Below are 13258 nucleotides of genomic sequence, written 5' to 3'. Positions count from 1 at the left end.
GTATTCAATTTCAGATCAAACATTCTAGACCACAGCAAATCAGAATTTCTAAATCTGACTTCAGCAACAGTTTCACTAAGCTGTTTTTCCATTTTCTTGGTTTGGTAATGAACCTGTGGTTTGGCTTTTTTAAGCCACACTGAAGAAATATCTGAACACACCGGATCATTTTTTGGTCCCTATTTGATCCTTATTCAGATCAGCAAAGTGAAACGTCTCTAACAGCTGCTCGAATGTTTCTCCTTGCACGTTTCCTGCAGTATAGATTCGATCTTCAAAATATAGGAGAGTGGAATGGTAAGATTTGAAGGAAGTGCCCAGAAACAGGTATTGCGAGGACTGGTGAGCCAGGCCTCAGAAGTCAGCTTACGTTTTTTTTCTCGAAATCAAAATCTCTCTCTGAAATCGAATAAAATGGAAAAAAACCTAAATTTCCAGTTACTTCCACTGTGCGTGGAGCCGCACTTTGGGGGGAGAGAACAGCAGATAAAACCAGGATGAGAACCGAAAGGAGGTCCACACAAGAGCAGACACCCGGGGGGGGGTGGTCTGCGTGACTCTGGGCTGTGTCCCGATCCCGTGTCCCTGGTCAGGAAACAGGTTATGGTCCAGGTTTATGAAGAAAAGCCCCGGGGGCTCATACTGTGCCCCTGCTCTCTCATCCGGAGTTCCCCGAGTCTCCGAGGAATCCTGGAGAGACCGGCTTTTACTGCCGAGGGGTACAGGGGACCTGCGCCGCTGGGAGAGGGAGGGGAATTCCTTCAGACGGCTCTCGCTCTTTCAGACACAGAGCCAGCCTTGCTGTCGCTGACCCTGGCTCCCTCACCCCCACGAAGAAACAGACCTCTTACCCCAAGGACCCAGGGCACAGCCCTTCCGGATCTAGCCCGGTCCCTCTGAAGACGAAGAGCTACTGCACGGCAGTGCCAGCACAGATTACAGGAATCTTTTTGCAAGATTTTACTGCGTGGTTAGGGCAGCCTGTCTGCTTTTCCAATGGCTCCGATTTTTTTCCTAACCCTGTGTCTGCTCGGCTTTGCTCCATTTCACTATGTGTTTATCACTGAAATGCCACTTTAATGTTGGAGAGGAGCTTGGAGCCCCATGACCCCACGTACTGCAGGGCCTTCTTTCAACGAGCGCGGTGGATCGGCTTACAAGAGCACAGTGAAATAAACTAGGCCCCGTGCCTAATTAAGTCTGGGGCGAGTGGCTCTGGTAACAAGCCCTCCTGGGAGACCTATTGTAATGCCCACAGCCCCAAGCGTGTGCTTAGGAAGCAGTCAAAATGGTGTGGGAGCTGCCCGATCTTCAGATATCGCGGCAGAGAAGATAAGCTATCTGGATTTAAAATCGCTGCTGAAACGAAAAGCTAACGTAGGGCACAGCCCCTGCGGCGTTTTAATATTCCGAGGCATTTAAAAAGCGCCTTGCCCACGATGCACCGCTCACACCTGCTCCCCGCGAGACACGGTTTTCCAGCGTGGGCTCCTAGCTCCGGAGTCCTGTAGGAAAGCCGTGCCGGAGGCGGAATGTCGCTGGTCGTCTAGGGCTCATATCCTGGACTATAAATCTTACTTTGGAGCTTGCCTGTCACCCCCTTGTGTAAATAAACAAGTAAATAATTTTTAAAAGTTTTTTTTTAAACGGTAATGACCTTTGTTTCAAACACTTTGGAGGTTTTAAAAGACTTAATTGAAACCTTACTTTTACCAACTTAAAAGGCAGCGTGTTAAGATTCCTGGGGAGTGAGTGCGTATGTGGGGGTGGTTAGTGAGGCGTACTGTATATCAGGTGAGGACTACATCAGGACTTTGAGTTCATTTGAGTACTGTTTAAATAAACTAGACTTTATTATTATTATTACTAGCTGAGCAGACATCCTTATCCAGGGTGACATACAGCATATACAAATATTAACTTTTGTGTCCATACAAGGTAAACAATCATTTAAGTACAGTAAAATGAAATAAATAAAATACCTAAAATGTGCAGATTTGACCAGAGCTATTCAGCTCGGTGCACTGCAAGTGTCACCCAGTCCAATCCAGATTCACTGGGATTAGAACACACCCAGGTCCTGCACTAGCTCAACATGGAGCAGGAGCCAGCGAGGGGGGCGATGGGGAGGTGAGGGGTCACAGGGGCCGGGCGGCAGGGCCTGAGTCACCCCAACACTCAGGGGTCGGGGTGGAGAGGGGGCGTATTCTGGAGCTGAGGGGCTCAGAGACGGCAAGGAAGAGGAGGAGCGGATTGGGGGGGGAGAGATAAGGGACCGAAGATGAGCAGGAGCAGAGTGATTCGAGAGCAGGACAAACCTGTCTTTGACCTGTCGCAGCGGGGAATGAAGGCTCTCCCGTTTGCGATCTGGGAGATGGACACTAACCGTTAATCACGAGAATTCAATCTGATGCCCTGCTAGTTTGCGTTTTGTCCGTGTACAATTCAACATTTACACAGACTTTAATTCGGTATCACTGTGAATGCCCTCATAAAAAACATTTCACATATGCAGCGTAGCTAAACTCACAACCCTTTTGCAGTAAAAGCTCCTAACAAATATATTTTGAAAGACAGTTTATTAAGTCCCTGCAGGCAAAGTTATTTCTGCTTTTCCAGTGGAGCGAATTGCGAATTGTTTTTTTCAACCGTAGCTCTGAAATCCTGAAATCTGACTGAAACACTGTATTTTGGCAAGTGTTTGGCAGGTTTCTGTTATAGTGACAGAGGATTCAGGGTATACTTTTCCCAGCGGGAGACACTGAGAGTGAACTCAGTCAGCCAGCTAAAACGCAGACAAGTGAGGAGAGAAAACACACATAAACCCAAAACAGTTTGCTGGTGTTTGGCACAGAAAACTAAGCTGTAATTTAAACTTCCAATGTAATCAAAAGCAAAGTTACTTAACTGCAAACTTATATACATTCAACTATATTGTAGGAGACTTTCTCAATTGCTTAACTAAATTATTCCTCTGGCAGGAATACTGGAATAATAGTTTGTTTTGAACAACGTGTTGCTGGCCTGCAAGAAATCAGTCGGATTTTATTCAATGAATAAATTGAATGAATAAATGAATTAAATTAATTCAGTGTGACTGAAGCTGAATAATAGTGCCAGATAAAAAAAAAAAAAACATCCCTCTGCATTCTGTACTGGAGGTTATATAGGATCCACATTGATATCTCATAATTTTTAACAACATATGGATAATCTGAAAATAATCAACTGCATTCAAATGCTTCAGAAGTTAATTTTATTGCAGATTTAAAGAGTTTTAAAAAACCTACATAGCTCCCTGTACAGTCTGATGGGAAACCCACCTTGTTTTTTCCATTGAGAGTCTTGTTATTGCTTTCTATAGCTTTGATCCTGTTTGTAAGAGTACTGTTGCCTTCATCGCTGTCCTCCTCCCAGACACGGACTGGAGAGCTTCTGAAACTCTTACACCTGTGGAGCAGATGCATGAGTTCACACCCAGGACCTTCCAATAAATGTTTTAGAAAACACCTTCATGTCTGAACCACAGTTAAACAGATTCAAGGTGTCGGGTGAATCCTACTGAAGTTCCAAAAGCATGCCTTAAGAAGACAACTATCCCTTAGAAAAACCTTTTGGATGCAATTTTTAAATGAGGCGTGTCTATGAGCTGTATATACAGTACAGTGGGTATTTGAGCACTGTATACTGTAGTTACCTATAACTCTGAAAAGGCTGGTACTAGTGTAAGTTTAGGTCCTGTTGGTGTCGTGTTCAGCTGAGCAGTTTCTGGTGTTTTGGAGTTGTGTGGAGTTCTCTGGTTCAGCTGGTGGCTGGGTTGACGGTAATGTGACTCTGTGCTTTCTGATTGGAGATGGGGGAGAACGTGACTAGGACAGGAGGAGAGACCAGGAAGAGAGCGGGAGAGAACGCAGAGTTGTAAATGTGGCTGTTCAGTAATAAACTGCAAAAAAAAAAGAATATCCGTCTTCATCCAGTTCCCATCCGTGCCAGCAGTGTGTTAAACCACCATCAAACGAACCCTACAGTTACACTAGGAATGCAGATGCCGAAATTATTTCTTCAAAACACTGAGATTTAGCAGCTGGTTTGCACATAGCATGCATGCTGGCTCTTCTCTTCCCCACTAAGAACACTGTATTAAAATTAGCAGCCTCCCCAGATGTGCCAGCCTGCCAGTGAACGGGTGCCGTTCTTCCGGAGAATCCAGTAAAGTGGCGCCGGCAGTGACTGGGAACAGGGCAGGAGAAGCCTGCAGGATTGCTCATCCTCACCCTCCAGCCAAGAGCCGGCCCCGCCAGCCAGGCAGCCGCGCAGCCCAGGAGACTCATCCAGCACACACCTTCGGGGAAGCCGCCCAGCCCCGCTCATTCCTCAGGAGAAGAACAATCGCGTTGCTGAGGGCTGAGCTACGCTGAGCAGGAAGCCAGGGAACAACAGGAAGGACTGGGCTTGCGTCACTCCTCGTAGGAGGAAGCCTCCCCCCGCCGCCTGGCCAGGGGAGATAAGACTCCGCCGAGCAGCTCGGTTGGCGAAGGGAGGATGGCCGATCAGGCCTCTGGCCCTGCTGATGAATACTGTGCTCAAGCGACCCAGCTGTGATGAAGGCACCATGCCCTGCATCTCGCCCAGCTGTCACTCAGCCAAAAAGCCGCTTATTCCGGGTAAGCATCACAGTGCCCTGGAGCCTATCCCAGCAGCACAGGGCAAGCCTGCAGCCTTGACGGGACGCCAGTCCTTCACAGGGCACACACACACGTGATTTAGAGACACCCATGAAGCCAGCCTGCTCTGGAAGCTGGGAGGAAACTGGAGCACCTGCAGAACTCCCACATAAGCAGGGGAGAACATGTAACTCTACACCGAGGCACGCAAGGCTGGGGCTGGGACTGGGACTGGGACTGGGACTGGGGCTGGGACTGGGGCTGGGGCTGGGGCTGGGGCTGGGACTGGGACTGGGACTGGGGCTGGGGCTGGGGCTGGGACTGGGACTGGGACTGGGACTGGGGCTGGGACTGGGCACTTCACCACAAACACTGAACCACAGCTCAGGGGCGGTATTATATTTAGTGGGTTCTTATCTGTTTAAGGGCTAGTTTGCAGCAATTAAAGCAGGGAGTGAAACGCTAAAAGTTGGCTCTGGTTTTATATAAACCAAACCCCTACACATTTCACCTATGTCGGGAAATCCCAGTACATCTTTTCCATAACATTTCATCACTTGGCAGCCATAAAATGAGTTGTGGCAGCTGTTACAAACTGCTGTTTTCATAACCAGGCTTAATCATTAACACTTAACTGTAGCAGTTAACCACACTAGAGTGCATGCAGTCATCACTACATTTTATGATCAGCGCTTTTGGTTGTCACAAATAATAAGTCTTGCATTGCTAATATTATAACAGAATTTTGTGTTTTGTGTGCTCATTATATAGCCTGAAATGTAAACGTTTCTATTTTTATTTGAATGAACACTGCTTAGCCAGTCACTATTGTCTGAGTAGCCCCAGAGCTCTGAAGACTGAAGTCTGCTCTCAGTGCTTAATCCTCTTGTTTATAGAAGTCTGTTTGCAGTGTGACTTTTAACATGGAGCTGCTCAGGTGTTATCTAAGTTTTAAGTGACATAAAAGCTTGAGACATTGGGGACTAACATATACTACTGTTGTTGTTAGAGGAACGAAGTCCCTAATAATGAACACAGTGGATCCTCTCATTTACAGACTGGACTGTGTCATTCTTGCTGAACCAGAGGTGGGTTGGTGGGTGTGTCAGAGCTGGAGTCCCAGGTCAGCCTGGCTGCTGCAAACTGTGCCTGTGCAGATATCGCCACGGAGACGGCCACCGAGCCCACGCCCAGCAGTATCGGCACAAGACATCTCGGGACACGACAAACCACACCGTTCCTCTTCCACGCCGCAGGCAGATAAGGGAGGTCATTCCAAACCAGTTGCCTGGAGCACAAGGCTCTGGTTTAGGAACTGGATTCATTCGCAGCCAGAGAAGGACTTGTAAAAATGTTCTAAACGAGCACAGGAACCAGGTTCCTTCAGAACCATAGAGGCTTTCCTCCGGCCAGCTCCCTCTCTCCCATGGGCCACACTTCCAACACAACTAAGAATGGAATCTGGGAACACAGCTATTCTGCATTTTTTCCTCTTTTAACAAGCAAAATATGTTTACTGAAAGCTGGGCAGACGGCTGAGAGTGTCTTGTATTTATGTCTGAATCCTTGCCCTTTTGTGCACAATTCCAATGCAATCGCTTCTTTTCCCTGTTTGCTGCACAGGTGGATGTGCCGTCTGTGTGTGCCTTTGTCTGGGCTGTGTACAGTGGACTGGATAGGGGCTGTGGTTTGAAGGCTCACTGCAGGCTTAGAAGGTCCTGTGTATAGCAGTTCTCCTCCCTGTGCCTTATCCAACTCCAGTGGAAGTGCTGTCATTTCTGAACAGTGTCATTTCTTTGGAAGAACGTAGTGACTGCTGTTCAGCAGAAACAAAAGTGGAGAGAGCCCGAGTCTCTCACAAGTGTGTGTTTCAAACATGCCGATTGCCTGGAGCTGGAGAGCAATCACTTCAGACATCCTGAATGCCATTCTGCACCGGCAGGATGTGGACTCATTTAGTTCAACTGTGAGGCATGTTTACGTTGATACATTGATTAATCAGGCAAGCCGGCCTTCCACTGTTGTTATTTAGTCAAAAGCGTTTATAAAAGGAATTCATGCAATACTCAAGGTTTACTAACAACAAACAGATTAAAAAAAATGCTTCTTAAATTCTGTGTTTCCAGAAAATGCGGTATTAAAAGAATCTGGATTTTTTTATATTCCATCTGTGAAATTGTTCAGAAAAAAAAATCACCCTAAACACTGTGAAGAAACGGCGTGGTTTCAACAAGGCTGGCTATCCAGAGATCAATGACGTTTTTCACATAGATTCCTTCCGTCTGTGTATCATCTGCCAGTGTCGATTCTCATTGTGTCATATTCCTAATAGCTGCAAGCCAGATCTAAAGCTTTGACTAGAAGTGCAAATACCACTCATCTCTGCATGAACCCGGTTTTAATTGAAATAATATTCGGACAGCCCTGCACAATCCAACCAAGCCCTGGCAACCCCTTTGAGCTGTTTCTATTGTGAAACCTCTAAAAGCCTTTAAGTCCAGTTTCAACGCAGCCTCCGGGGAGGCAGGGGCGGGAGTGCCTTGGGCAGAGAGAGCGGCGCGAGAGGAAGGGAGCTGGGAAACTCACAGCAGGGCGGAGGAGCCGGGGGTGCAGGGCTCCCATTTCCAGGTGATCTCGGGAGCTGGGATTCCGAAGGCGGTGCAGGTTATCTGCTGCTCCCTCCCGGCTGCGTAGGTCTGCAGCTCCCCTTTGTCCACGTCCACCTCGTAGATCTTGGGCTTCGCTGGAAGAGACAGAGGCCACATCAGACGAGTCGCTGGGCTGCAGTCATCCGGCGTGCCCTTATCGAACAGCACACCTGGGACGGCTGCCCGGCTGAAACTGCTGGTCGCCCTTCATTAAAAAAACTGCAGTAAACACACCCTCCGAGCTGCACGTGCAGGCGCGTGCTTGCAGTGGCAAGACCATGTCATAGGCAGTCATTCCGGATTCGGAGGAGGCAAATGTGGAAAAAAGCGTTCATGCGCAGTTAAAGAACAAAGCGCTTGCAAAGCCTTGCTTAAGAAATGCATCACGGTTGTTCTTGACCACCTCCTGATTTTTAACAACACATGACTGAACAAGCAGCACGGAAAGAAACACTCCATCTTCATTTCAGGGTACTCTGGTCCTGGAGATCCCCAGTTAGTCTTACAGGTCACTCAAGCAATCTGATCAGTTAAGAGAACTCTGGTCCTCATGCACTGAAGGGTATTTAGTCCTCTAAATCGTTAAATGTACCAAATCGCCCGTTTAATTGATCGCAATGGAATTGATCCAGGTCCTAGAAACATGATGCTTTGGTGACCCACAGAACCTGCTGGATTAGGGTTTTCCAGGACCAGGGTTCGAGGTCCCTGCTCTGGGCATGGACAGCCATATGTTTTCAGCAGGAGTGTCAGCCTGTTCGAGCCATCCATTGTGCTCTCTGCGGGCAGCAAACTGAACAGGTATGTGCTGTGAGGAACAGCAACAGAGAACCTGTGTGAATGTGCAGTGCACATCATGCATTTCCTCTTCTTAATACAAGAATGAGTGAGACAGCATTATGATCTCACTTTACTCTCAAAGCTTTTCCATTTACAGAGCCTTCTGTGTCAGAGGGAAAAACAAGTAAGATTTGGAATGCATGATGTAGGATGTTGGAAATAGTTTCTTAACGATTACCAGAGGCCTCTGATTTCCATTTCCAATTGTTTTTCCTCTTGAGTTCTCCCCTTCAGCATTCCGATAAAAATACTCTTGTCCAGAAGACAGCAGTGAGCGAATCGGAAATCTCTTCTTTTTTTATGTAATTACCAAGCTGGAAGCTTGTTTTTTTTTAAAAAAAAGAAAACCAAAGCAGAATGCTGAAGGGTTTTGGGGTTTTAGAAGAAGAAAGAGAAACCAGTGATTTCCTAAAATGCGACTACAAAGAAAATGGAAATAGATCAGATGATTTTTTCATGAGTCAGCAGAGACAGACAATGGAGTCCAGCCTCAGGTCAGAACATAATCTGTAAAGCACATGTGGTTCGTTCTGAACTGCACCGGCACAAATCAAGCTGTGTAATTATTTCTGTGAGCTTCTGCTCCCTGTTTATCATGCCATCTCTGCACCACATGACTGGAATTCATCATCCACCCAATCTTTACTTATTGCTTTTAATGGAGTGTCTTTTTTCAACTACAGTCTTACTTTAATTAACCAGTTGGCAATGCAAGCACTGACCTGCGGTGTTTCTATTGGTCTTTCTACAACAGGAGTCCCAAGTCTCAGTCCAGTTAGAGGTCATCCTAAATAGCTTGTCATTTAAAGATTAGGAATGCTGGTTTAAGCATTTGATCAATTAAGAAATGAATTTATCAATGAAGTGAACACAGGCCATTGATAGGTTTCTGGTTTTAGTTTCAAACAACCTCTTAATTACTTAGCTGAACACACCATCTGTTTAACTGACCATAGTTAAATTAATGGATCTTTAGAAAGTGATGACTCCCTATAGAACCTGCTGGAATGGTGCTCTCCAGAGCAGTGTTACAAACCCCTGTTATACACTGCAGTGAGACACATTACAACTTTAGAGTTTCCAGTGAATCAATATCGCTCTGTTTATCACTCGTTTTGATTTTCTCATTAAGTGGACCAGTCGGTGGATCTGCAGGATCACTGTGTGAGACCATGCTGGCAGCTGTAGTGCTCTTTCCCAGCGCTGGCGGGTAGAGTATTGTCAACTGGTCTGGACCGCGGGGAGCGAGAGAGCTGGGCTGCAGAGAGAGGGGCAGTCCACAGCGCTGGCTGCAATGTGATCAGACGGAGGGATTTCAAAGGGCCCAGTAATGAAGACCAGCTGCACAACTACGTCAGCTCAGCACAAAAATAAAGAGCCCTGATAATAACCTGCTACAGAAGGCACTGGAGTGAAACATCAGCAAGTACAGTTCACATAGTCCAAGCCCCCGATATTGAAGCCTTCTTTCAACAGACTTTGATAAGAGGGCATTTCAACACTAAGGTACGCCTTAATTCTGACCCAAAAACCTCTCCAACACCGAACTCAAGAGTTATTCCCACCCTAATTGCAACATATGAATCAAAGTCATGCTACCAGTGCAAGAGACACCTTAACCTTAAACCTTCTCCCCTAAATCAGCTCATATCCAAAATCAGTCCTCAGCCTAAGACTGGGTATTCTGCGCTGTACTGTGCTGTACTGAAATTGAACTGGCATTTCGATTAAACCACATATAAAACCAGGCAAAGACAAAGCCAGTTGCTGTTTATCAAATTAATTCAATCTTCCTTATCTCTTGAAAGGATAAAAATATTTTGTAACATCTTAATGATAAATGTCTTTCGCATGGCTGACACATACTGTATCTTTAAGAAAAATACATACAGTATACTGTACATCTCATAAATAACAGGTAGTCATGCATTGGTCTCTCAGAACATTATGATGGAGGAGACATTTTAAAAGTGCTTACTGTAGACAATAACGTTGAACGTGACGTTCTTGTACAGTCCGTGGCGTTTATTGCTCAGAGCGATGGTGTAGGTCCCTGCGTCCTTCTCCTTCACTTCCTTAATGATGAGACTGTACCCTGAAGCTTCGTAACAGGTGTGGTTCTCGTTGATCAGCACCCCGTCTTTGTACCTGAGAAGAGTAAGAACAGCAGGAGTCGAAATGAACAGTGTAATTATACTGTAATTACTGTGTTATTACAAAAACCAGTCGATTGGTGCACTAATTCACTAACTTCATTAGAATGATGTTATTCATTGGGAATCATCACAAGCAAGGAGCATTATTCTTTTATTTACATTTCTCTGAGCTAGAACTAAGTTTGAGCACTTTTTAAACCTGCTGCATTCCTTTGTGACAGTGACAGTGACCAGGACAAACGCCGTTGTCAGCCACTAGACTGGCTGGATTCAAGAAAGAGCTCCTCTCACCACTCATGGGATGTCTTACCATGCGAACTCAGGGGTGGGCAGGGCATTGACCTTGACTCCAAATCTCGTCCTCTTTCTGCCTTTTTTGGATATGATGTCGGGTCCCGCAAAGGAAACATTGAGGAAGGGATGTTCTAGGGAAAAAAACATAAGGTTTAGAGTTTCTAAGCATCGGCCTGCATCTGAGCAGCAGAAGGTCAGGAAAAAGCCCCGGTATATACTGTGGATTAAATTGTGGCAAATAATTCGGAACCTTCAGTAAGTATATCCCATACTGGGCTAGAACCTGAATCCTGGACAAGACAAGTAATACTGGTTAGTACAGACTTGGTATTCCACTCTCCTGTCCTCTGGCAGCTGGTAATAAGTGACTCTGTGTTGACAGAGATATTTTTTATTGTTCTTAACCATTGTACCTAAGCGATGTCCTTAAGCAACAGCTTTGCATTTAGGAGGAACAATTTTCCAAATTGCAAAGAGCTAACAATTACCATAGATGATGACTTTTATGGTCTTCTCCATTCTGACTTTGTTGGTTCCAATACATTTGTATATGCCCTTGTCCGCTGTGGTGACGTTCTGGATCTTCAGGGTGCAGGTTTCTGTGTAGTTGCTTGTTGTCCTGTCACTCTCTTTGGTGATTTCATGCAGTTGGCTTATCTGAGGACAAGATGTCAAGGTCATTCAAGGTGAGGTCATTCAACTGTTTCAAAACCGAACAGCAGCTGACCACCGTCATCCTGACCAGCAAAAGCAAAGTGGCTTTTGAGGTCTGGTGATAACTGTGGTGGAAAGGATGCACAAATTCAGCTTACAACCAGCTTTGAGGGATATAAGAACTATCTTGCATTCCAGCTCCTTCGTTTGATGGCTTAGCTGCTGTTATTGTTTTCATAGTTGTAAATCTGGTTTAAAAGAATGCTCAATGATATGCCCATGTCGTTGTGCGGTTTTATGGAAATTTAAATGGCCGCACACTGGTGCGGACTCTTTGGGACTTCTCATGAAGGCAGAGGGAGAGATTTAGGGAGCGATGGCCTCCTCTTAACCCTATCCCTTTCATGCAAGCTTTTAGATTATTGCATAATGAACATAAGCAGTAAATAATGGCACCGATTTCCTTGCAATGCTCTCCTTACCTCTTTCCCATTGAGCTCCCACTGGAAGTGGATGCGCCCGTTGTACGTGGTCTGACCCGAGCACTGCAGGTAAAGGGGATCTCCCACCAGCAGCCGGAGGCGTTCCGTCACGTTGATCCGGAGGTTGGTCAGCTTGGATGCTGGGAAAAGAGCACCGCAGCGTCAGTTCTGCTGAGACCGCTGGGAGGAGCAGGGGGCTGTCCGGGAGGCTCCTGCCTCCCAGCAGCTGGTAATCCGGGTTTGGGAATCAGGGGTCTCTCGACATGTTAAAACCACAACGGGCGGCTGCAACTGTCAATTCACGAAATTTGGGGAGCGGGCCGTCTGTCTGATGCAGTCTGCAGTGACCTCGCACTACGAAAGCCCACCCTGACGCCTCTTGGATGCAGACGCACCCGCTTGCTGGCAGGAAGTACTTACAGAATTTGCGCGGCATGTAGAGGGAGTGGGTCTTTTTCCCGTTCACCACCGCGGTGCACTGGAGAATGCCATGGTGTGCAGGGGAAGGGTTGCGGATTGTGAAGCCAATCTTGGGGTCCCACTCCCCACTCGACACGTCCCCTCCCGATGGCAGGAACTGAATGATATAAGACCACAGCTTCTTTAGTAATAATAATACACTTTAGTTTATATAGCACCTTTAAAAGCAACTTCTTAATGCGCTTTACCGGAAGAGAAACAAGTTAAAGAGGAGAACTGGTAACAGAATTTGCACAGTTAAAAACAATTGATCTTAGAGCCACTTCCCCAAACGCTCTCTGTCACCTTGGCACATTTGGTCAGGTTACTTAAAAATGTACTATGCATATTCACCAAGCTGTAGTGTTTCTATGTGGTTTGACGTTATTTCAGTGTTTTAATTTAAAACATACAAGAATTTACTGTATGTAAGCATCAGTCAGGCAGGGGCGGAGTAGGAGTCTGTTCTGAGTGAGTTTCGATGCACATGATTTATTTTTGGGGATTTTGTTCTGAAGTCAAACACTGTGTCAGGAAGGAGTGGGGATTATCATGATCTTATGAAAGACAGAGGATTATTATTGTTATTGAAATCAGACGGTTCCCTAAGTCTGCTCAGAAACTGACTGTTCTTAACAATGTGAAGTGGCTTATTTCTTCAGAATTGTTCAACAAAATGTATATTTACATAGTGTAAACTTGTAGTGTAAACTTAGTCTCAGGTAGGTAGAATTATAAATGCACAAACATCTGTAGCTACAGATAAAGTGATATGAAATGCATTTATTTTTTAAAACAGTTTATGTTAATCAGTTAATTTGTTTCTCCATGTTACTATCGATATTGTATTTGTTTGTTTCCTGCATAATTTCCTGGACATAATGTATAAAACAGAAGAGTTAATTTTAGATTCATATTCTATTTTAAGAAGAACAGAATCTCCTTCCAACTTCCTGTCCCCACAGGAAGCAGACAGCCTGTCTCCTGACTGTACCATGAGTTGCTTTGAGTGAGAGATACTTGCGTCTCTGAACTACGGCCGAAGAGAGGAAACTGGCAAC

General features: G+C 45.8%; 1 protein-coding gene across 3 annotated transcripts in view; it reads right to left on the bottom strand.

The window, feature by feature from the left end:
- kdrl (kinase insert domain receptor like) overlaps positions 1-13258 on the bottom strand; it is a 60993-nt gene that overhangs the window by 29972 nt on the left and 17763 nt on the right. For all 3 annotated transcript variants that reach the window (XR_015924962.1, XM_088597322.1, XM_088597321.1), the window contains exons 5-11: positions 12159-12315; positions 11739-11878; positions 11091-11259; positions 10619-10733; positions 10131-10300; positions 7251-7407; positions 3324-3450 (exon numbers count right to left, since the gene is read on the bottom strand). Coding sequence is in view for 2 of the 3 variants with exons in the window: in XM_088597322.1 (XP_088453448.1) it covers positions 3324-3450; positions 7251-7407; positions 10131-10300; positions 10619-10733; positions 11091-11259; positions 11739-11878; positions 12159-12315 (1035 nt within the window). In the remaining variant the exon portion in view is untranslated. The remainder of the gene's footprint in view (positions 1-3323; positions 3451-7250; positions 7408-10130; positions 10301-10618; positions 10734-11090; positions 11260-11738; positions 11879-12158; positions 12316-13258) is intronic.

Source organism: Lepisosteus platostomus, chromosome 10, assembly GCF_059453375.1.
Source record: "Lepisosteus platostomus isolate fLepPlt1 chromosome 10, fLepPlt1.hap1, whole genome shotgun sequence".
Lineage (NCBI taxonomy): Eukaryota > Metazoa > Chordata > Actinopteri > Semionotiformes > Lepisosteidae > Lepisosteus > Lepisosteus platostomus.
This window is presented reverse-complemented; position numbering and strand designations above follow the sequence as displayed.